The sequence below is a fragment of the Amborella trichopoda genome, chromosome 7, assembly GCF_054954075.1.
Source record: "Amborella trichopoda isolate Santa Cruz 75 chromosome 7, AtrichopodaSantaCruz75HAP2 v2.0, whole genome shotgun sequence".
NCBI lineage: Eukaryota > Viridiplantae > Streptophyta > Magnoliopsida > Amborellales > Amborellaceae > Amborella > Amborella trichopoda.
In genome coordinates, this window is record NC_142342.1 from 141216 (window position 1) to 167194 (window position 25979).

At 35.2% G+C, this 25979-nt stretch overlaps 1 protein-coding gene and 1 long non-coding RNA gene across 25 annotated transcripts in view; both read left to right on the top strand.

Moving 5' to 3' along the window:
• LOC148781154 (pentatricopeptide repeat-containing protein At4g18975, chloroplastic-like) overlaps positions 1–18604 on the top strand; it is a 94831-nt gene extending 76227 nt beyond the window's left edge. For 13 of the 21 annotated variants that reach the window (XM_088871892.1, XM_088871887.1, XM_088871886.1 and 10 more), the window contains 2 exons: positions 991–1085; positions 18472–18604. Coding sequence is in view for 4 of the 21 variants with exons in the window: in XM_088871899.1 (XP_088728025.1) it covers positions 991–1023 (33 nt within the window). In the remaining 17 variants the exon portion in view is untranslated. Of the gene's footprint in view, positions 1–990; positions 1086–1257; positions 1369–12338; positions 12506–18471 lie in introns of those variants that run through there. The other 8 variants (XM_088871888.1, XM_088871900.1, XM_088871902.1 and 5 more) reach the window with 4 other exon arrangements.
• A 3004-nt stretch (positions 18605–21608) lies between these two features.
• Positions 21609–25398, top strand: LOC148781157 (uncharacterized). 4 transcript variants are annotated; one of them, XR_016059280.1, is made up of 4 exons: positions 21609–21682; positions 22817–22888; positions 24514–24559; positions 24902–24979. It is a non-coding gene; the product is annotated as an uncharacterized LOC148781157 (long non-coding RNA). The 4 variants fall into 4 exon arrangements; XR_016059279.1 differs by lacking the exon at positions 24514–24559 and having other exon boundaries at positions 24902–25398; XR_016059278.1 differs by lacking the exon at positions 24902–24979 and having other exon boundaries at positions 24514–24757.
• Positions 25399–25979: the final 581 nt, after the last annotated feature.

Consider the following 25979-nt stretch of genomic DNA (forward strand, 5'->3'; position numbering starts at 1 on the left):
ACCTTGGATCTTCTTTGGTTGTGCGTATTACAAGGACTATACACATCCACCACCCTGGATCCTCAAAATCATCGCCTTTCTACATGTCAAGGTTAGAGTGATGGAGCCCCCTATGTCCTAGATAGAATCAGCTCCACCCAGCTCTAGTAGCTTGTTTCATCCAAGTAAAGCCCTACTCTAGTTGCCTTTCATCCAATTAGAGTACAGCTTCCGTGATGATCTTTTTCTTCCAAGTAGCGCATATCACATGGCCTGTTTTATCCATAGAGCCTTCCTCACACAACATCTTTCACCCATCGATGTGGCACCCATTACTCTAATGGTTGCTTTCACTCAATTAGAGCCACACTCCCAGGAGTGCAAGTACATAAACACATATGAATATATGAGAGCGGAATCAAAAAACCAAGCCACAAGGCTTTTAAAGGCGATTTATTCGTCTTCCAATGCACTCATGCGATACGAATTACATTGTTCTTCATAGTACATGTACATGTTTGACCTTTGCCCAGATGGAGATTTTGTAATAGTTTATATTTTGTATCTTGTTTCTTTTATGCTTCTTATACTTGGAATATTGGATTTTTGTTCGTTTCCTATATTTTAATGGAAACTGCTAAATGCCTTCTTTCTGTTGAAAATGCAATTAGTGAAATACTGAAGCGAGCTTCTAATGGGGAGGGAGCCGGAGGGAGCCTTCAATTGGTCACTTTAGTATCAGAATGTTGGTCCACTTTTTGGGCATTATGTCATAGATTTGGTGTAGTTATTTTTTGTGCATGGTTCTTTGATACTGCAAACATGAAGAAAACACCCACTTTACTCATTTAAAAAACTGATCAGAAAGGGAAACGAAAAGACGGAACTATAAGTCAAGAAAAAATATCTTGTTAATGCTCCTAGAATGACTGCTTCAAATAGATCCAAGTATAACTTGAACTTTTTCATTAATGTTAATTAATGGATTTTCATATCCCGCTGGGCTTGCAGGACCTCACCTTGTTGCGCAGCCAGCTCAATTGATTTTGAAACTTTTGGTTCATGAAATAATGTATCAAATTTTATGGTTAAGATGGAGGATTGGGGTAAGTTCTCATCTCGTTGCTTTCCCTGTGAAATGAAGATGAGCTGCAGTTAATATTTAGTGTTTAGACTGAATGGATACTCTCTATGCTTCAATATTCTAAAGCACTAACCATGGTATTGCTGGATCAAACCATGTGAAGTTATGAACATTTGTTGCCATGGGATGTGTAGGGTTATATGCATGCTCATGAGTGTGGCTTGCTGCTGGATGTCAATATGTGTTAGAAGGCTTATCATCTTAAACAAGGGAGTCTAAAGTGAAAATAGTCAAGTCGTTTGGAAGAAGATGAAACATAAAACTAGGAGATGCATGATGCTTTTCTCGGTAATGCATATTTACCTTAGGATATATTCTCTTTTTATAATTCTTTTCTTGCATGCAATGAGAAATGGAGCATCAACATGTGAACTTGTGCAAATATAGGGCTCACTGGTATTAAGAGGACATGTTATTTTCAAGATGGGAGATGGAACCTTTATTCTTCCTTGTTTTTTATCCAAATCAGATGTAATTGTCATTTAGAGTTGGGTTGGTTTGGAAACATAAGGGTGGTATCTATCAATTTTAGAGTAGTATTTGTTCTGTTTCTAGACTGGCAACATATTTGCGAACTTTCAGGGATTGTACCTTTTAAAATTGACATGCCTCTGCCATTTAGTGGTTTTTTATTTTTTTATTTTTTATTGTTAATAAAGATACTTGACTATAAGGAAAGTTTTTTCATAGAGAAAAAAAGACTACGAACTATGGTTTCATATAGCTGTGACTTATTCCTAGATGCATTCGATTCTGAGTTAACCAACTCATTTGCCACTATATTTACCTTTTGAAAAATGTTTTGAACAAGTTATTGAGAACTGGTCTTGGTTCTGTTAGTTCTCCTTGGTTTTTTTTTTTTTTAATAGACACATCATTAAAAGAGAAGGGTAACTGTGGTAACCTATAATCCCTTTGCCGGAGCCCTACATGCCCAATTAACATGCTTCTATTTTTTCTTATTGTATTGCCACCTGAATCACTCACAAGTGTCCTAATACAATATGAACCAAATAAAATTGCCAAGAACTCTCACTTGCTTGCCATTAAAATTAAAATACGTTCCAAATACAGATCTATAAATAAAGATGCAATAGAATCAAAAGAACATAAACTAAGAGAATACCTTATACATTGCCTTAGGTTACCCCCAAGGACTTAGCACACCATACACCGGGTCTCCTCCACCAATGACACACGAGATCTAAGTCCAAGAATTTGTCTCACAAATTTGGAATGCCAAGGCAAAAACCAGTAGAGCATAACATAATATATGTTTGACCAAGGCTCAACACATGAACATGAGGCCAAGACTTAGGGCTAGGGTATATGGCTTGGGCATGCCACCCCTTGGCTTAGTTTTCCTTCCTAAAGCCTAAAGTTTGGAGAGAGAAGAAGAGAGAGATATTTAGAGAGTGGCGTGTCAGTCCTTCAAGCACAGAGAGATAGAGAGATATCAAGTGTAGAGAATGAGCCCCACCCATAGCCAGTTTATATAGAATAAAGGTCAGGGTTCATGAGGTTAGGGTTTTGTCATCTTTGTGAGACATAATCTTGACCTTTAATCTTAGAGATATGTCGGGTGAAGAGATCTCACACATTCATCCCTTAGATCAGCCATTATGATTAAAAGGATGAGGTAGAACCATTATCCCTCAGTTTCCATAACTCCATTCCCAACAAATATTATGTAGAGAAAGTAATAAATCGATCACATTAATTTCTTTATATCTTCTTATTTTGAAATGAATCACAATTAATTTCTTACACCTCCCTATTTTGAAATCAATCAAAATCTCTGCACAAAAGATTTCCTAAAATATCAAGTCAACATATGGCATAATTGCCATCTTTCAATTTAGGAAAGTTGGAGGTGGGGCACACCACCCATAGGGTGGCCATGTGGGGCCTACGTCCCATAATATGGTAGGCCCAATATACGCCAATCAGTCCAAAATACTTTAAACATAATTTTAAATAATAAAATAATTTTATAAAATCTCAAAATATTTTATTTTTTTCTCTGATTAAAATAAATCTAGAAATTGATTTTTTTTAGTTAAAATTAATTTCTCAATAAAATAAAATACCTAGAGAGGTCTAAATTTTTTTTTTAATTATCCAAAAAATAATTAACATATTTAAACATATCTAAGAAAATTTGATGTGAAGGATCCATAGAGTTAGGAGTATGACAAATATATTGAGGACTCATCATCTCTAGAGACCGTATCTCACTACACCTTATCAAACTGACCCAATAGTTGCCATGACCCACAACCTCTGACAAGGGTTCATGATTGGACTATCAAATTCAACCAATAAAGTGAAGGAGATATGATTCTAGACCATAGATTACAGGTTCGTCTTTGAGGACAACTCCATGCCCCATTTCAACAATATGCTCCATGGGTCCTTTCAACACAGTCTAGTGTTGTAGAGTGTCATCACTTCTACACATATACATGTCAAACACCCTTATCCAAAAGGACCACTTTCAGAACAATTATCTAGTCTACATGTCGTGCAATGGTAATGATGAGGATTTAGACCCTTATCCAAAAGGACCTCTTCCTGGACGGCTATCTGTAACTCAAATTCCATGAGCTATTTCTCTACAGCCCCAATTGCCTTCATTCTTGTACTATCTCGTTCTCTCTCAACTCAACCACTCTCTCTCAAGGGGGCAAGGCATGCCCATGCCCTGGTTTTCAACACCTAATCTCCGCAGCTGCTCACATGGTCACCATTTACAATCTCTGCAACGACATCCGCTCTTCAAACCTCCTTTTCTTCAACAACCCCACAAAAAATATAGACCTCTCATACCCATGTTAATCAGCCTACCCAAGCTTAGAGGTTTTGGAAATCTTAAGAGGTTAAGCAATGGGGACTTTTTGGAATCGAGGTACAGGATTGAGTGTAGAGAAGAGAGAGATGAGCAGGAGCTCTATTGGGGTCTGAGATTTAGTGGTGGAGAAGGGGCCCCAAGAACAAATAGGGGGGAGCAGCCTATGTTCAAAATTGGGTTTTCTAGAGAGAGAAAGGAAGGATTCCTGGCATGCTTGCCGCTGCTTTTTCATCTCGGCAGAGAGAGGTAGGATCTTTGTTGGGGGAGAGACGCATGCAAAAATTTTGATGTGGAAATTGAATGCCGCAAAATTCAACTACAAGTTGAATTTCTAAATATTCGGATTTTTGGGCGTTATTTGTATCTCAAAAGATATGATTTAACTCTATCAAACAAGGCATGTAAATTTTTAAAATTAAGAATTTTTTTAGATTCTATATTGTCTTATAATATCACAATATTAAGGTGTTATCAAACAGTCCCTTAGTGATTTACAATTGATAGAATTGAGTATGTTATGTGAATGCTTAGATTGTTCTTTAAGCTTGTGGTATGAACTTTAATGCTATGCTTAGTTGTTTATGTGAATTGAAATCTCATTGGATTATTATGATCAAATGTATGATGTGTATGAAACATTGTGATACATGATGAGGATGCAGAATGAAGATGAAATTATCATGTAATTTTGATATAACGAGGAATTTTGAGTGCAAGTCATGTAATATGTCGTAGCAATGTACATTGTGAGTATTTGGACATTGTATTGAGTTTAATTATATTTTTGAGTAAAAGATTTGTAAGGGACCTATTAGGGTTGAAATTTTATTATTCAAATGTGTATAAACCAAGCTTGAGGGCTGGAATTTATGTATTCTGGTTTTCCATTGAAATATTCATAAATTTAAACCCTTGAGTTTCAAAAAGTTTTCTAAAAGATTGTGTATCTAGCACCTTGGTCTTATACCACCAACAGGAAGGTGGCTTTCTGATAAAGCTCTCTTTTTTATGGTTTTCATAGATTTCTTTGGTTTTTGTTTTGTGACATTTGTTTGGGTTGTAGTTTGGATTTTGAAGGTTTTTTTTTGGGTTCTATAGGTTCATGGCCATTACAGCTTTCAGCCTCTCACTTAATATCTTCTTGTAAATTATGTACACATAGCAAGGTTAGATGCATCCTAATCTCTCATCACCATCTTTTCTTTCTAGATAAAGTATTAGAGAGAAATTTATGGGATTTTGAGAGTAAGACTACTCCATACAACTGAGTTTGTTGCATTCCAACTAAACTCAATAAACTTATTCACGAAACACAAGAAGTGAATATATGAAATTTTTGGACTATAAATGAGGTTCAACAAAGCCTCAACAAGGATGCACACCCTGAAGAGATGCCATGCAAAACAAAGGTCAACTCGTATTGACAACACCTATATGTCATTTCTCTTGTCTTTCCTGACCCCTCTTTTGGACTGTCTGGATTTGATGGTTTCATGAATTTTACATCTATCAATTCTTCTTTCTAGTTCATGGCATTGGTTCTATCAGATTTTGGCCTGCCTTAGTTCTAGGGTACATTAAAGAACGAAAAAAACATAAGAATTATATAAACTGGTGGGATCAATTTATGTATATGTAATTTGGATATGCTTTACAATGGTTTGTGAGTTTTTATTGTCAAATGCCCTATTTTTTTATATATGTTTTTGGAATTTATTTGGAATCTCCAACCCTAAACCATATTTTCTAATCCAATTTGTTATATTCTTTTCAGCTTATTTGGATTCCTTACATGTTTTTAGTTTTGTTTCGGGTTTAAAGTTTTTATTTTACTTATTAGCATTTTAAACAAATCTTTTTTTTAAGGGGCTTTTGGGTCATGTACTGGCCTAGTCCACTCAGCCTCACACTTGGCTGAGTTACTCAGGCTGATTCCAAGGCCCAAGGAAAGTGGAATAGCGCTGCTTAGTATTAACCATGAATGTTTGTCACACACACACACATGGCCATTGTGTAAATGCTCACACATGAACCCATTCATTTCTTTAACATTGGGAAATTTTGGTAGTTTACTCATGAATATTATTTTTAATAGATTTTTCACATGACACAGTGTAGAAGCTTATGGACAAATGAGGCATGTGATGTTTTTTTCTTTTTTTCTTTTCTACATACTTGCTGAACATCTATGGGGATAAAAATATTTTAAGATCCTTAACTAACGATATTTTTTTTTTTCCTGTTTTTCTTTTTTATAATGAGTGTGTGAAAAAAGCATAAACCAATTTAGAAAGGTATTCCCTTTAATGAAATACTTGTTGTAAACCTGAGACCCGCCATGAATGATGAGGTTAGGTGCATTGCCCGAAAATGCTGATAACAAAGATGTCAGGGTTCAAGGAGGTAGGACATGAAACCTCGTTAGATCGGGGCTTTTTTCTAGAACTTGAGAAGAGCTTGAGGGAATTTGGGATCTGATTTGGTAACAGATGGAGAACCTACGCTTGGATGGTTTCTGACCTTTGCATAAGTGTATCATCTGTAGTCCACTTTGCCTGGTACTTGGTCGAGTTACATTCTCAGGCAAGAGCCGAGTCTAAGGCCCAAGAAAGTTTTATAACATCGCTTAGTATTAACCATGAATGTCTGTCACACATGAACCCATCATTTCTTTAACATTGGGAAATTGTGGTAGTTTCCTCATGAATATTATTTTTAATAGATTTTTCACATAATACAACATCGAAGCTTACGGACAAATGAGGCATGTGATGAACTTTTTTGTTTTTTTAACGAACTTGTTAAACATCTATGGGGACGAAAATATTTTAAGATCCTTAACTAACTCTATTTTTGTTTTCCTCTTTTGTTTTTTTCGGGTCTGAGTGTTTGAAAAAAGTATAAACCAATTTAGAAAGATATTTGTTGTAAACCTTAGACCCTCCTTGAACGATTAGGTTTGGTGCATTGGCCGAAAACTGGTGATTATAGAGATGGTAGAGGTCAAGGAGGTAGGACACGAAACCTTGTGAGATCGAAGCGTTTTTTTTAGCACTAGAGAAGAACTCGAGGGACTTTGGGATCTAATTTGCTAACAAATGGAGTGCCTACTCTTGGATGGTTTTTAACCTTTGCATCTTTATGTTTTCTCACCACAATCTTCTTTATATCTGTGCTATTATAGGTTTTCCTCATTGTTTTTGTTTGTTATCTCTTCCATTTTTTTTATTATAATTGATTTTGCACTATGAAGCTCATCATATTTTGTTATGCTTTTGTGATTCACCTGATTTTATCTGTTCTTGTCTTGTGTTTTGTATATTGGGTTTAAAATTTCTTCAAAATGTCCTAGGAGAAATACTCAACAATTTAAGCTCTAAACTCTTGGACTATAGGACTGAATCTACAGTTTACAAGAAAAAGTTTTAGTATGATCCATAAAAGTTTGTTCTTAGAGAATGTCTTATTTTCTCTCAATGACCCAATTTTTTCCCTCTAACCATTTTCTATCTCTTCTGGGTTGGATGCCTTAATTGCGTTTTTCTTTTACTCCACGTCTCTCCCCTCTATTTGAGGCTGCCTCCATTTTGCCTTAATTGCGTTCTGGGTTGGATGCCTTAATTGCGTTCTAGGTTGGATGCCTTAAAACTTTCTTTGTCTTTTATCGCCCTAAGGTCGTCGACATAGGACCTTGATAGATTGGTATCGATGGATGCCTTAATTCCATTTTTCTCTATTCTTCTTTTTTCTTGTTATTTTTACCATTGATAATATTGATGGATAAAATGAAAGTAGATGTTGTTGGTAATAGTAATGGTTTGATCTGGACACATGGTTTGGAGTTACTTTTTTCTTTTATACCTATTTGCCATTTTTCCTATTAGATAAGGGCAAGCTTTCTATGCTTCCCCTACAACATAAAACTTATATACTTCCCCTTATCCAACCGTCCATTCTAAATGGACAGTTGAGATGGCTCTAATCACAATAACATGTCTCTGTACTGTTTATTTTTAATTATTTTTTTACAAAATATTTTGACACCAAATTTTGGGCGTCCACTCCTCTCCTAAACCCGCACTTGTAAAAAATATAAAAAAAATATTCCCAATAATATAAAATAACCAAAATACTCCTAAAATTTCAAGGGGTATTTTGGTCATTATATTGTATCGAAAAATTCTTTTTAATATTTTTTTATGTACGCCCTATTGGGAAGGTGAAGTGCACCAAATTCATAGTCACACAATTTATATAAAGAAATTAAAAATAAAGTACTATGAAGCATCGAATCTAGATCAAACGGTGAGTGGCTCACTTGATCTAAATTGGATGGTTGGATGGAGGGGGAGGCATATATCTTCTATGTTGTAGGGGAAGTATAGAAACCATTCCCATTAGATAAATGGGTAGTGGATGTCAATCATGAAGGGGAAGTTCTATAGGACAGTTGTGAGACTAGCTTTGCTTTATGGGGCGAAATGTTGGGTGGTTAAGAAACAACATACCTATAAGATGGGTGTCGTTGAGATGAGAATGTTGAGATGGACGAGTGGAAAGACAAAAAAAGAAAGAATTCGGAATGAGTTCATTTGAGGGAACTTAGGGGTGGCTCCAATAGGCAATAAGAAGAGGGCTCGACATGTGCAATGCAGAACCAATACAACACTGATTAGGAGGTGCAATTTGATTCAAGTGGAATGGAAGGCTCGAAAAGGGCAAGCGGAAGGCCCATAGTTGTTGGGAGCGGGAGCGGGAGCTGGAGCGGGTACAGGTGCGAGTGTGGGAACCTCGATCGGCACTTAGCTAAAGCTCCCTACCCTTGGAGCACTTGGGAGCATTGCTCAAGGAGCAACCTAGAAGCAATCTTGTATATATTAACTACATCTACATGTATATGGAAGTGCAGGGGAAGCACCCCAAATATATATATATATATATATATATATATATATATATATATATAGGAGGAGTGACTTCATGTTACGGTTGTATAGTAATATAATGAAACAATCTTCAAAAACCATGTTATGGCCATTTGTTTGATCCAAATTTTAAAATATACACTCTTTTTTTCTCACAAAAAAAATATCTATACACTCTTGTCATTCTAATGAATAATCACAAAAAAGAAAAATTTGAAAACATAACCTAGAAAGTGTTATTTTAGCCCAATTAACATAGGCCGTCCATTTTGGTGAGATGCTTAGATCTAGCCTTTAGGATCATTTTTTTTCCAAATTTTTAGATAACTTTCTTGTCATTTCAAGGCCTAGATCTTGAAATATACTAAATGGACGATCTAGATTCATTGTTGGAGATGAATCATTTTGACTATATATAAATTGTAAATTAACATTTTCTTTTTAGATTGATTATTGAGATGAATAGAGTGTGCAAAATTTGGGTCATACAAATACCACAAACATGATTTTCTAGAAGTGTGGTTTCGTTATATTATAATGGCATAGCGACATGATATCATTTCCCCATATATATATATATATATATATATATATATATATATATATATATATATTGCTTCCTACGCAACACCTATGGGGAAAAATGAACAGTATTTTTGCCCCTAGGCCTGGTTCCTCCTGATTTTTTCATAGGATTAAAGACTGCTACGGAGCTAGCATGTCTGTGGCGGTACCCCCGTCACGAGCATAGCATGTCCATTGCGGCGGAACCGCCACGGACCGTCGTAAGTTGCAACGCCATTCAATAAACCGCCATCGACATAGCGTGTCCATGGGGGGGCGAAACACTGTTCAAAATTGCCTATAAGAGTTTTTAATATATATATATATATATATATATATATATATATATATATATATATATATATATATATATATATATATATATATATATATATATATAGAAACCACTTCCTTTAAAAATAAAAGTATGAACACGAGAGAGACATAAGCGAGGCATGTAGTCCAAATAGTACATTTTGTATTACTAATAACATGAGAAAGTGGACTTGAGAATTTCTCAAGGTCTACTTTGAAATCCTCTTTTTTTTAATCATCTCATGCATGATAGGCATCCTTTCAATTTCCACTAGTTCAAGAAAATAATTTATATAGACGTATCCTTTTCACTCTACAGCTATTACTATATTTCTTTTTATAGCTTTTGAATTTGTCTTCCATCTTAAGCCTCATCCGTGTGATTCATCACATAGGAATAAACATTCAACCAAATGCATATGGGAATTGGGTCCCTCACTTCACTAATAAGAATTAACATGTCACTTCATGTGAATTGTTGTTTTATGTAAACTTATTCTCACTTTAAGATGAATCTTCTCTTGAGTCGCCTTCCAAATCATTGTTAGCACTTAGCAGCGTTTGTACTTGCATCAAATAAAACTCACATGACATGAAAATTCGGCTAGCTCCCCAAAACAAGGGAACACAGTAATTAGGTTTGAATTGTTCCACAATTCATGCAGGTTGAATTGGACAAGATATTGTGACATTGTGTCTCATTTTTTGTCTAAGATGCCCTTTTGTAGGGACTGTAGTTTCTTCAAATTTAGTTATCTCGTGCATTATTTGTGAAATTCATTTCTGTTTAGAGTTCAATTTTACCGTACTTGTACCTGAATTAAGGTCTGCTCTTCAAACTAGCAAACTTTTTGGGAGAGGTGCAACTATGCAGTGGAAGACCCTAAACAGCCTCATTATTCTTCAAGCTACTATAGACTCAATGTTTCTAATGAGCAATCTCAATACGGATTGTGACATACATGACCAGATTGATTTCAAGTTAATTAAACCCTGGTAATGCAAATTCCAGAATAATGTCTTATAACATGTTAATCATATTTCTATCTCGAACTCTAATTTACGTGGGGAACAGAATGTCTTCTGATTTAGGAAATGAGATGAAGGGGTTGTCGTCAAGAATAAAGAGGAGGGTAGGTAATGATGGTGGAGTTAACTTCATGGTTGCTTGAGAACTTTCAAGCCTGGTCGTGGAGTGAGGTACTGCTTGCTTGGATCACCATGATTTGACATTCATTCGGGGAGGTCTTATTATGACCCTAAATTATAATAAATCTATAATATACTGTTAATATATTACTAATTCTATATTGTTAATATAAATAATACGATATTATTGTTAATATACCATAATTTATTGATAAACCATTTCTTAACATTTGATGGTTCATTTTCATTGCGATGGACCTTAGGTCCACCACCCTCTATTTGATGTTTTTACATGACGCTTTTGTTTTGTAGCACCTTGTGGCAGCTTTACACCCCACTCTATTGTTTATAAGACACCTTGCACTGAGGTGTACCATTTTTACAAAAAAAAAAAAAAAAGAAGCTCTCTCTCTCCTATTTTATTCTCCTCTCAATCTCTCTCCTATTTTAATCTCCTCGACCATATCTTTCTCTCTGCATGCATTTTGAAACCATCCCACTGAAAACCCAAAACCTTTTTCCTCCATGGTGGGAATCTTGGGCTATTGTTGGTGTCAACTGAAAGCCCAAAACCTTTTAAATATCGTAAGTTTTATGGGTAAGTGGCTTCATTGTTCCTATAAAATCATTGTTTGAAGAAAATTGATATTTCTATAATAATCCCAGAGATATTTCTGCATTTAATTGTAATATTTCCAAAACTGCAAGTTCTATGCATTTCTGTATTTAATTGTAATACTTGCACGTGTTATGTACAAGGGTTATGTGCACGTGTTATGTACAAGGGTTATGTGCACGTGTTATGTACAAGGGTTATGTGCACGTGTTATGTACAAGTGTTATATGCACGTGTTATGAACAAGTGTTTTGTGCAAGTGTTATGTGTAAATACAAGTGTTATGTGCAAGTAATTAGTATGAATTGCTTCATGTGAATTCATATTAATGAATTTAAGAATATTATGAAAATACGATATTATTGTTTCCTGATATCTACTACATTGATATATGGCCCGCTATTGACATAATAAAGTCTTTTGAATTTATATGGATGATAGTATGACATAGTGATGTCCCTTGTGACTATATGTATGATATAGAAATGTTGATGTTTCTTGGGATTACATATGAGACATGCTTGTGATAAGATATGTGTGCATGGCAACATACCTTTGATAAGGTATGTGTGCATGGTAACATGCTTCTGATAAGATGTGTGCATATGTGTGTGTGGAAATATGCTTCTAATGAGATATATGTGCACGACAATATACTTCTGATGAGATATGTGTATGGAAACAAGCTTCCGATGAGATATGTGTGCATGGCAACATGCTAAGATATGATATGAGCGCATGGAGACATGCCTTTGTTATGATCTGATGGGATATTCAAATTTCAAAATTTGTCAGTGTTCACGCAACAAGTAAACTCTCAAGGCACAAGTTCCAAGTTAAGTGGGAGGGTTTGCTCACGTGATTGACCGTGCTATTCTATTACCACATAACGATCCACTAAGCTCTATGCCACAAAGGTTTCACAGTCATTGAGTTGGACACAACACAATCCATTTATAGAGGTAATTTGGTCATTTTTATCATTTTGATAATTTTTAAATAGTTTAAGTGCACGAAGGCACACACACCCACAAAATTTCAGGTCAATCTAGCTTGTAGAAAAAAAATTTAAAATTCAAACACTATCAGACAATCATACTCGTCTGATGGACCTTGGATGGTGATGAGCCATGAATGATATACTGTAACTGACTTTCAAACACTATAAGATAATCATGACCATTTAATGGACTTTGGATGGTGATGAGCCATGAATGATATTTTGTAATGGACCTTGTTTGTCTATCTCCTCAATGGGATGAAGATCCCCTGCAATGGACCTACCACTATCTTAGAGACCTCTTTGTTGTTCCTGCCTAACTAGGATGCATGGTGCTGCAATATGGGTTTATTCATGTTGGATATAAAAAGCAGATATGGAACCACAGTAAATTATTTGTGTAGCCATGTCTGCATTTATATCCTTGAACATGAGAACAACATATGCTACTCCTTTTGAAGCACTTGACTGTCGAACTTCAATTTCCATAAATAACTTGCAAATGTTGGGAAACTTATTCCTCATATGAGTGAGGACCTTAAACTTTCCCTTAACTCGTCTCAAGCTTGGTTAAACTTTTCTTTAACTCGTCCCAAGCTTGGTTAAAGGAGGCGGGTTACGTTAAGTAGGCAGCCATCATTAAACTTTGCCACATTTATCATGAATCTTGAACCTATGTTATATGCGTAAGACAAGAATGGAAATAATTAGGAATAAATACATACGAGGGAACTTAGGTGTTGCATTAATAGGCGAGAAGATGAGGTAAAGAAGACTTTAGGTGCATTGGGTTTGTGCAATGTAAACCTAATATAGCACTTGTTAGGAGGTACAATTTGGTTCAAGTGGAAGCTTTAAAAGGGCAAGGGGAAGGCCTAAAAGGACATGGATAGTAAGTAATAAGAAAAGATATGGTGCCTTCTAGCCTTATTGGGGGTATGACCGTTGATGGAGAAGCATAGAGGAATAAGATTCATGTGGTGGATGATGATCTTCCATGCATCATTTATCTTCTTAAAAGCCTCACAAGCTCCCTTACACCCTTCTAGAAACTACTCCTCCAATGCTAAAAAAAAACAGAGGTAGGTACCTAGGCAGCTAGGGGTCATGGTCGTCTAGGCTGGAGTTCAAGAACCTACAGAGCCCTAGTTTGAGTTATGGGCTTCAAGCCCTCTGGGAAGTTCATAGCGGCAGTTCATGGACATTGAAAGCCCTAAAATGTTCCCCAAACACCTTTGAACGGCATTTTTTAGAGCTTTTGCATCTTATGTTGTTATTTAATTGCTACTTGAAATTTATACATGAATTAGATTGAAACTTGAATTTGAAATGCCATAACTTTATGAGGTTTACTAGCCCCAAATCCATAAAAAGTTGCATTTCATTGTTCATTATCAACATTGGACAATAGGTAACTCTAAGGCAAAGTTAACACATTAAAAAGAAAATGGCAAACAAAACTCAAAATAATGAACTATTAAAACATGAGGCGTGATGTTCACATTGGATCAACTCAGTATTACATATTCATCATCATACCTTAATGGAAGATGATGACGATTCCATAGCCATCATCATTAGAGTCATCCCCCTTCTCAACATACTCATCTTTGTCCCTTGCGTCCTCCGAGTTTGCTTCTTGCTCTTCATGCTACTCTCTCACTCTCATCAACCTGTCCCCTTCCTTTGGGATTTAGATCTAGTGGTTTGCTCATAGCTCAATGGTGTCCTAGAACCTTATGAACTTGACTCGATGTCAATCTCTCTCAAGGGCGTACCTAATTATCCCCATCATCAACCATCCACTCGCTACTATCATTCACATTATCAACAACAAGAGCCTCCCTATCATTGTGATCCTGATACTGCTCCTTTAGCTTTGGTAATATTGAATGAAGACAATGTTCTTCAATCTCGTTTTCTCAATTTTGTTCCTCTTCTTTGTATAAACATATTAAATAAATGTTTAATCAACAATTCGAACTTTAAAAAACATAATATAAGTTAGGGAGAAACTAGGAGAATTATGGACTAATGGACTATGAATGAACTTTGATACTTTTTTCTTTTATTTTAAGTATCTAAAACATGAGGTTTAGGTTCATATGCAACCTAAAACCCATTTGACCATTTTTGAGTGAGAGAAACCTCAAAAAAATTGGTATATTGTGATTTTCATAGGATCGAAGGGTTTCTCAAAGTTTTGAGAAATCGATCTAAACATCGCCTTTTTAGTTTAGATTTAGTTTTGGAGATTTTTTAGGTTTATTAAGAGGCTTTTTAGAAGATTTTGAGATTGGAGGACATCTCAAAGGTGGAAGTTTGAAATCGAGCAATCAAGGTTAGTTAATTTTGTTTTTTTTGTATTTATTTTAAGCTGAATCCTTTAATTATGTTTATGTAAGTGGTAACTATCTATGGACTATGGATATGGATTTATGAACATTGATTTTTTAGCTTTTTAATTTTAAGTATCTAAAATATGCGGTTTAAGTTTGATATCACACCTAAACCCCATTTGAACCATTTTAGAGAGAGAAACCTCAAGGAAATTGGTATTTTGGTGATTTCCATTGAATCGAAGGGTTTCTCAAAGTTCTGAGAAATTGATCCAAACATCACCTTTTGAGTTTAGATTTAGTTTTAGAGATTTTTTAGGACTATTAGAGGGTTTTTTTAGAAGATTTTGAGAAAGGAAAACATCAAAGGTGGGTAGTTTGAAGATCGAGCTACCAAGGTTAGTGAAAATTTTTTGTTTTTTAGATTGCGTGGATTATTTTAAGATATCTTCTTCGAGATCCAATATAAGTGAATATTTGGGTTGGAAATATGGCTATAACCTGAATCCTTAGTTATGTATATGTAAATTGTAACTATGTATGGACTATGGATATGGATTTATGAAGTATGGAGGAGTGTATGTGGAGCTGTGGACTATGGACATTTTATATGTTCTATGTGTTACTTATTTCTTCTTTTCTTGATGATGAATTAATGTCATCTGTCTTGGATTACATTTTCCTATTTTTACTGTGTATGGACTATGGAGTGCATGGAGTTTGGATTGCGGTATGGACTATGGAGTATGGTCTAATACTCTAATGTCTAATGGTTTAAAGTTTGAACTTTGATTTTTGAATACGATATGTATGGAATTATGGACTAATGGACTACAGATGGACATTGATATTTTTAAAAAAAAATTATCTAAAACATGAGTTTTAGTTTGATATCACACCTAAACCCCATTTGATCCATTTTAGAGAGAGAGAAATCTCAATAAAATTGGCATTTTGTGATTTCCATTGAATCCAAGGATTTCTCAAAGTTTCGAGAAATTGCTCCAAACATCATCCTTTGAGTTTATATTTAGTTTTGGAGATTGTTTAGGACTTATTAGAGGGTTTTGTAGAAGATTTTGAGATTAGACAACATCTCAAAAGTGGTAGTTTGAAGATCAAGCAATCAAGGTTACTGAAATTTTTTGTTGTTTAGATTGCGTGGATTATTTTAAGATGTCTTATTCGAGATACAATAGAAGTGGTGGTTTGGGTTGGAAAGGTGGCTATAACCAGAATCCTTTAGTTATGTGCGTGTAAGTTGTAACTAAGTATGGACTATGGATATGGACTTCTTGAGTATGGAGGAGTGCATGTGGAGTTGTGGACTATGAACATTTGATATGTCCTATGTGTTATATATTTCCTTTTCTTGATGATGAATCGATGTCTTCCGTCTTGGATTATATTTTCCTATTTTTACTGTGTATGGACTACGGACTACATATAGTTTTGATTATGGTATGGACTATGGAGTGTGGTCTAATACTCTAATGTCTAATGATTTGAAGTTTGAAGTTTGAAGTTTGAACTCTGATTTTTGAATGCGAAAGGCATGGAATTATAGACTAATGGACTATGGATGAACTTTGATTTATTTTTTTTCGTTTTAAGTATTTAGAACATGAGGTTTAGGTTCATTTCAAACGTAAACCCCATTTGTACCATTTTAGATAGAGAGAAAGCTAAAAAAAATTGATATTTTGTTATTTCCATATGAAGGTGGAAATCTGAAGATCGAGCAATTAAGGTTAGCGAAAACTTTTATTTTTTATATTACATGGATTATTTGAAGATGTCTTCTTTGGGATCTAATAGAAGTGGTGATTCCAATTGGAAAGTTGGATATAACCCGAGCCCTTTAGTTATGTGTATGTAAGTTGTACCTATGTATGGATACTAGATATGGACTTATGGAATTTAGAGGAGTGTATGTGGAGTTGTGAACATTTGATATGTCCTATGCGTTATTTATTTCCTTTTCTGGATGATGAATCTGTCTTTCGCCTTGGGTTATATTTTTCTATTTTTACTATGTATGGATTATGGTGTGCATGGAGTTTGGATTATGGTACAGACTATGGAGTATGGTCTAATACTCTAATGTCTAATGGTTTGAAGTTTGAACGTTGATCTTTGATTTTTGAATTTGAAATGTATGAAATTATGGACTAATGGACTATGGATGGACTATATATTACGTATTCTTAAAGTGATATATGTCTCAATATGTTTTCTAATTTTTACACAGAATCTAGCCCTAAAACAGTTGGACTGTTGAGTCCTATGCTTGGTATTCAATTTACCTAACTGTAGGGGCCTCACAAGCCGTGAGTTCAATTCCTCTTCTATAAGTTTCAGAAAAGGACCATACTTAGCTTCATCATTGCCTAATATTTTTTTATTTCATCCTTGGAAATCCAATTGCTTTATAAATATGATCTGTTACAAGTTCCTTCTCACTATCAATCAACTGCAATACCTTCACTAATGGCCTAAAAATACCTAATGCATAGAACCCTAGTCCTAATTCGTGAATCCAAAACAATATTAACTACTGCTTTCCCATTTTCCCTCTTGGCCCACTTGCTTTTGGTCAACCCTAAGTCCTTGCATACGATTATCAAAAGGAGTTGACTCGTGTTGTGCATCACATCTCATCCAGGCGTGCCTTTTTTTTACGAGGCATTATTGTACAGCCTTTATAGTGCAATAATTCTCCATCTTTTCACTTTCTTTGTTTGGTAGCTTGGTATTGATCATTCTTTAAATTATTTGTATTCATCAATCATCAAATTTTAGTTTATTTAGTTTGTTTAGAGTACCATAGATCCAGCTGTAAGGAGTTGTCTTGCTCTCAAATTTCCGTAATTTTGTTTTCGAATACCTTTATCTGGAAAGAAATCATGCATCCGACTTTGTTATGTGCACATGAGAGTAAGAGTGTACACGTTAGTGCATGGTATATTCCTCCACTTATATTAGGTGTGTCCAGATTATTGTTTTAACACGATTTTTATTATGAGATACATTCTGTTGTACATGGCATCTCATCAAGGTGGACGTACTTGTTTTTAAGGCTTTGTTGAACCTCTTTTAGAGTGAAAAAATTCCATCATTTAATGTAGATGCTATATATCCAGTTTTATATAACTGTCTTGCTCTCAAAATCCCATAATTTTTCTTTCTTTAATTGTTTATCTTGGAGATAACATGGATGGTGAGAAATTGAGGTACATGTAACCTTACTATGTGCAAATAAATGCATTAATATATGCATGTGTGTCCTTCGTTGTTGTAATTGTAATTCTTGTAGGTATAGTATGGATCTCCTCAAATTCAAAGAAATTGTTGGTATTCAACAAATTCTTATGCAGTACCTCAAGAATAAAAAACCTGGAAGGACCTTTTTTACTGATCAAAATACAGTTGGGTCGTATATGGTCTTCTTTAAGTGAAACGATTTTTATTATTTGAATAACTTGTGATAACATAATTTCTTAAGTTTTCTCATTTCTTTGGTGTCTTCCTTTTTGGATCCATATACAAGGATAATTACCTCTTGTTGGTGGTGATTATAACTTTTCAGGGAGGAGTTTGATGGTAAGCTGAAGGGGATCTTGGGCTACATTGAGGATGACGTGGTGTCCACCAACTTTCTTTTGGAGTCTAGGTTTTCATAGAACAATTTATGTTAAACCCTTAAGCTACTTGCAGGAACGCTTTGATTTGTTTGGGTTTGGTCCAAATTATAGGGTTTTTAGACACAACCATGTCCAAATCACGTAATTCGTGGCCATTACAATGCAGTTGTGGTCATAGTTTGGGAGCTAGGGTTTGGAAGAGGAGAAATGGAAGGAGAAGTAATATTTAAGGATATAAGGAGATATTGCTGTGATATCTGTGGAATTTGCAGGTCTAAGAAGTCTCCGATAAGATCTCATATACTTTCTGAACACAAGGTATGCATTATATAATTGCTTTCATTTAATGATATATTCTCCATTTCTTCAATATTCCGTGTTTTTTTGGTGGAATTAACTGAATCAAGGATCAAGGGCTTTATTTTTTTCAAAGTGATCTGCTGTTTTTTATCTAAAGCTAGCATCTTGAAAATCTGATTAATTAAATGTCCACATATTTCATTGATGATAAAAAAAAAAAACCCCAAAAAATGGGATTTGGATGCTCAAATGAAAATGCTCCATTGATTTTTTAAGCTATATCATGTAGTTCTATTTTTATTGCAGTAAACCATGGAAGTTTTTGTATTTTGATAGTAAAGTAGTTAATACAAATACGAAGTAGTTAATCCTTTTTCTTAAAGAACATGCTTCAGCTCTCACTTGGACTCTCACGGGCTCTACACCCCCAGGCCGCCTGCTCATCCTGCAGCTTAATACCTGTTTTAGTTTCCTTCTCACTTGGTTTACTTTATTTTATATCTCTACTGTACTATCTCGTTCTCTTACTATCTCCCTCTACCTGGAGTCTGAGTGCCCATCTTGTGGGTCTTCTTTTATTTAATAGGATTTTGGGTCTTCTTTTATTTAATAGGATTTTTCTTACTTTCATTTATAAAAGTTGACCTTTCCTCAGAAAAAAAAAAAGTAGTAGTTATTACAAATACACTGTATCTCTATGGTGTTCTCCTTAAACTAACTGGAATATTGTGGTTGAATTTTACATCTCTCTTACTTAGGATGAAGTTAATGAGGTTGAAAAAGATGAAGAGGAAATCCTGGAAAATAAAAGAATGAAGCTGGCATGTGATGAATGTGGTGCCTGCTTTTGAAAGCGAGCTCATCTTAAACAGCATAAGCAGGGCCATTCATTAGAGGTATCTTTGTAACCAACTTGCTCCTCAATTAGGATTCATTACTGCGATGGTGCTTCTCTAATCGGAAATTCACACTGTGTTTTTCTTTTTGTAACTTCTGAGCATGATAACTCAAGCCTGTTTATTCTGGTTTTTTTTACAAACAAATTGTTATTTTCCTGTGTTTTTTTCTTACTTTTATGTGTGATGGATTTTGGAGATGAGCTATGGGTCAAGTATTGTATAGCTTCACTTATAGGCGTTTTGAAGTGTTTTCCATATATATATATATATATATTGGTTTAATAAGGGTGAAGACCTTAAACTTTCCCTTAACTCATCCTAAGCCCGAGTAAAAGATGTGGGTTGTGTTTGGGAGACAGCTAGCATAAAACTTTGTCATATCTTGTCATGAATAGCTGACCTGAAATAATTGGGATAAGGCTTGTATTATAACTCGGCACTTTTTTTTTTGTTTATTTTTTTTGGGGCATGTGACCAAGGCTAGGTGGTTAGAGTGTTGTGTCCCCAAAACATGACATCTCAAATTCTATTCCTACCACAATTAGGGGACGCATCCCACCTGAACTACCTAAAAAGGAAAAAAAGACTTGGCACTTATTGAATTTTAGAGATCACTCTGAAGAAAAGTGGAAATTTTAGATAGTTATTCTCTTATTCTGCATTATACTTAGCCTTGGACTTGTAGGCTAGTGCTTACCATTTTATTTTCATTTTTCTGTATCGGCAAGTCTCCAATTCTACTTTGTATAGGAATCAGAGATGCTGTTTAGGGTTCACGTTGTTTCCATTTTCCAAATTGCTTTCTTTCCATGTTCCAAATTGTTTTCTTTCCATGTTCGCCCCAAGCCCGAGTAAAGGAGGTGGGTTGTGTTTGGGAGGGCAGCTAGCCTAAAACTTTGCCTCATTTTATCATGAATAGCCGACCCCAAATAATTGGGATAAGGCTTGGATTATGATGCGGCACTTTTTTTTTGTTTATTTTTCTTTTGGGAATGGAATCAAGGCTAGGTGGTTAGAGTGGTGTGTCTCCACAACATGACATCTTAAATTCCATTCCTACTACAGTTAGGGGACCCCATCCCACTTGAACTATCTAAAAAAAAAAGGACTTGGCACTTTTTGAATTTTAGAGGTCACTCCGAAAAAAAAGTGGGAATTTTAAATAATTGTTCTCCTATTTTGCATTATACGTAGCCTTGGACTTGTAGGGTAGTGCTTACCATTTTATTTTCATTTTCTGTATCTGCAAGTCTCCAATTCTATTTGTATGGGAATTAGAGATGCTGTTTCGGGTTCTCGTTGTTTCCATTTTCCAAATTGCTTTCTTTCCGTTTTCTGGAATCTTTTTCTTAGCTTCCTTTCCTTTCCCTTGTTCTTTAATGCAACTGCAATCATCCATAACTATGATTTCTGTGGGGTGCAGTCCAGCTTGATTTAGTGGAGGTAAGCTGCTGTGAACCAGGGTGCATGAAGCTCTTCACTAACACTGAAGTTGTAATGACCCTAAATTTTTGGGACTTAAACAACAACAACAACAAATAATAATGATGATGTGAGCAACAACAACGTGTAATATCACACTGTTACACATTAATAATCCAAATTTGGACTATACCATACAATTCTAATTTGTCTTTCATGTTATCGTACTATATTTGTAATATGATTATTATATCCATAACTATAATATTCCCAAAAAAATTATATAATTCCATAAAAACACTATTATTGTCTTAATAATGTTCTTATAAAAACAGTTACATCTTCCTCCCCTCATAACAGTTCCTCTCTCTCTCATAGCCATATAATATTTCTCTCTTATATGAACAGATTTTTATATTTCTTCTACCCATATAAACTCATTTGGTCTCTTTTTCCCATGCATATAGCTAAACGTCATTAATCCCAATCTTGCTTTGGCGACAGTAGCAACATACCCATCTCGTGACATATCAAAGTAAGTGATCTCATTTTTCTATAAAACAATTATATAAACTAGTATATCCTGTTACTCACGTGTTAATAATTATATAAACTGAGTGTAAGCATTGAATAAATCCATGTCACTCACGTGTTAATGAAATAGTGAAGGAAATGTAGAAGCCATTTACTTTTGGTACATGAGGCTCATAATTATTCTTGTCCAGTTCCAAAGACTACTTAAAGGTTTAAAAAGAAATTTTTCGAACTTTTCGATATTTAAAGTCATCAAATTTGATATCCAATGGCTAAAAATAATTGTGACTTTATAACAAATATAAATAAGATAAATGGTCTCATAATATACAATCTCTAAATAATTGTGACCTCGTAACAAATATAAATAGTCTCATAATATACCAATTCGAAAGGAAATAGCATCCGAATTATGTTTTCTAATTGGATTGAGGTTGTTGGATTAAAATTTATATATTAATTAATCTCTCTCTGATAGCTTCATGAACATTTTTAGAAGGGGCAACATCCCCCTTAATACCGGAAAGATGTTTCTTAAACCAATTTATGCCCCCTTTTGTATCTTTTTCACAATAATTGCATCTAATGCAATTTTTGTCATTTGGATTCGGGTTATATCACTTCGAGTAGATCCTGAAGAAGACATCTCAAAATAAAGCAAGCAATCTAAAAAATAAAGTTTTGTACTTACTTTGATTACTCAAACTCCAAACTCCTGCCTCTGAGATGTTTTCAAGAGTTAAAATAATAAAAAACGCCCTCTAATAGGATTATAAAACTTCAAAACTAAATCTAATCTTCCTGGATGATGTTTAGATCTACTTTTCGTAACTTTGAGAAATACTTCAGTCCAATGAAAATCACAAAATTTAGTTTCTTTGAAGTTTTTTTCTCTCTAAAATGGGCTCTTGTAGGTTTCAAATTAACCTAAAACCCATCTTTAAAAGTCTTTATGTTTCAAAAAAAAGAAATAGAAAAAAAATAAAAAAAAAATTCCGCCCCCAGCGCCCGCCTAGGCGGTACGGTTTGACCACCTAGGCCCAGGCCTTCTGGACCGCCTAGGCGCTGGGCGGTCCACTTTTTTAAACACTGATTAGAGGTGATGATTTTTTACGTACATAAATTTTGATTGCAGCCTGGTTACTTACAATGCTTATACCGGATTCAACCATCGAGGAACATGGATCATTTGAAAGTGTTCTTGAAGGTGAAGCTTCTCTCTTTTAATTAGTTGAAGAATGATGCCTACTATTATTTCATTGGATTATCATGCTTTTTACTGGCTCTTCCTTTCACATCTGATGCTTGTTGTTTTCCTAGGATTTTCACATATATGGGTAGTTGTTGACTCATACACATCTGCAGTGGCTGTTATAGGCCCCACACCCATTTTGGAAACTTGCTTGTGGTGAAAATGTGTAACAGTCCCTATCAATTTTGGGTGATTGTCTTGCTGCAACAGTCATGCATAATGATTGTAACTTCTATGCATATTTACCTACATGTATTGTAACTCCCATAGGAATCTGTTTATATATAGGGCACATTGCCCCATGATTTGTTTAGGGTGAAAAATGTTTTTTTTTTTTTCTTGTGCTTGACTATTACTTTCTTTATCTTCTCTCTCAATCTTTACATGGTAGCAGCAGGGCCTGAAACCCTAGGATATCCATTAGTTTCGGTGACTCTAGAATCATGATTTTTCGTCCTTCTTGGGCTTAAAGTTATGGTGTATTGGCAACCTCGTATTCTAACAAGATTGTCGCTCTTTCCTTTACCAATAAGTAAGTTTTTATCTCAAACTCCTTCCTTTTTCAGCAACCTCATATGTCCAGCAACATCATACTTCCAGAAACCTCATATTTCCAGCAATCTCACATTTCTAGAAACCTCACATTTGAATCTAGGGAATTAGTACCTTGAACAAAAGCCTTAGGGTGTTTAGTTCGAGAGGAAACGAAAATGTCAAAAATCAAACACAATATTTCCTTAGGAAGCAGTCGATCGGACCACCCAGGATTAATGATTGCTACAATTAAGCTAGATGGGACAAACTATTTAAAACGTTCCCAATCTACGTGAACACAATCCCACATGAACACAATCTCACCTGCCTAATGCTGACGAGATTTCAGACTCCCCAGTATTAGCAAGATGATGGGCCTTCAGGTGGGGTACCCGCTTAAACTCCTTGGGGACTTAGCCAAAAAAATATGGGCGACAATCCTCCAGCAACTGGTAAAAAGCAGGAAAGGTGATTGAGCCTTTGGTAAAGAATCAACCAGTACTTAAGCAAAAGCAACTGAGAGTCTCCTCCTAAGATGCAAACTCCTCTTGCTGCTTTTAGGAGTTTGTGTTAGATGTCCTTTGTAAACCCCTTTCGAGAAGTAATGAAGGTGAAACCATGAACGTAAGCAATATTTTCGTGGCAAAAGAAAATATTACTTTTTAATGGTTTTCAGTATATTAATTATTTTAGGAATGTAAGCATGTTTCAAATATTGTTTCCAAATAACTTGAACATAGCTATGTTTTTAACTCTGTTTTCCTTTTATGTAACATTCTAGTTTTATACTTTCTTTCTCCTAGTAAAGGTTTACAAGCTTTGGGCAGTCATCATAGTTGAAGTCAAGGTCTAAGTGAGCATGATATAAGCATCTGGTCCTCTCTCTCTCTCTCTCTCTCTCTCTCTCTCTCTCTCACACACATGAATACTCATTCAAGGGATTAAGGGTCTCTCTCTCTCTCTCTCTCTCTCTCTCTCACACACACACACACATGAATACTCATTCAAGGGATTAAGGGAAGTCTTAAGCTTGGTTTTTTCCCCAGATCCAGGCTAGAAAGATTTGATGGAGAGTCTATTTTGCTGATTATGGTAAGATGAACAGAGGAAGTTTTATTTAGGGCATAATTATATGTGCTTATGACCTGTGAGAAATATGGATTCTGGCTTGACTTTCTCTTTTTATGGACATCCTACCTTCTTTAGGGTAAAATGTCGAATTGGCACTGTGATTTTGTAATACTTTGATGCATGGATTTAATGAGGAAACAATATTTTGGAAGTCCAAAATGAGGATATTGATGCAAAATTATTGATTTAGGTATGGTTTGAGAGATTAAATATAATTGATTTTATTATTGCTAGGAAAGAGTGTTGGACTTTGAAATTTTTATGTAAGCTCCTGATGCATCCATCTATTTTAATTTCAAACAGAGGCCGCACCATAGGCTTTACTAGTAGGGCTCTAACTAGCAAACATTCGGCGTCATCAGCATACAAAAGGGGGATGATGGCCCTTACGCTATTACAAAGTGGCCATATCTGTTGGGATAACTGTCAAAATCTTTATTACCCATAGGTATTTATGGAGCATGGGAAAGTTTCAATACAGCTGCAGAAGTAGGTATGATTATGCGATAATTTTCCCTAGAAGGTCTGTAAATCAAGCTGTTGTTTGTTGTCATGGTAATATGGAGAGGGTTCCCTCATGGTTCTCTTTCCCTAGATTTATGTGGATGGATTTCATGAGGAAAGAGTAGATGTAGATCATGGAACTAAGATTCTTCATAATAATCGAAGGACTTCAACAATGTTCAAATGTATATTCCTGTGAAGGGGGAGGGGGAGAACTTCGACATAAATGAAAGATTGTCCTCAGTCATTTGTAGCCATTGCACTTGGATATTCTTAAAGGTAGTTTATGTTTCTTCCATCTCCTTTGTCATGTTATGCTCTGATCTGCAAAGAGAAGAAAAATGGATCACGGAATAAAATAGAAAGAGTGGTGATATTTTTTTTTTTTTAAATTAACCACGAATTTCATTGCCTCTACAGGTAGGATGAGATCACCAACGATGATTGATGCACTCCCCCTTTTGCTAACACATCAGCCTCAGCATTACCCTCTCTATAGCAATACACAAGATCAAAAGAAAAAAGAAGCAAAAGAAAATGGATTTCATCGAACAAACCCATCAATCTCCACGGCAGCTTGGCCTCTCCTCTTGCCCAAGCAATAACATTGGAGGAGTCCCCTTCGAGCATCTTATGGCCTTCCAACTCCATTAAACAATTTAGACACTCCAGAATCCCTCTTGATTCAGCCTCATTAACAGTTCTATTACCACACGAGCCTGTGAAGGTCTTTAAGACATGGCCATTAAGATCTTGAATGATTCCGCTAAAACCGGCTGGTCCTAGGTTGCTCAAAGAACTACCATTAAAATTAAGTTTCAGACTATTCAAAGGTGAAATTAAGTTTCAGACTATTCAAAGGTGGCGGTTTCCAAGT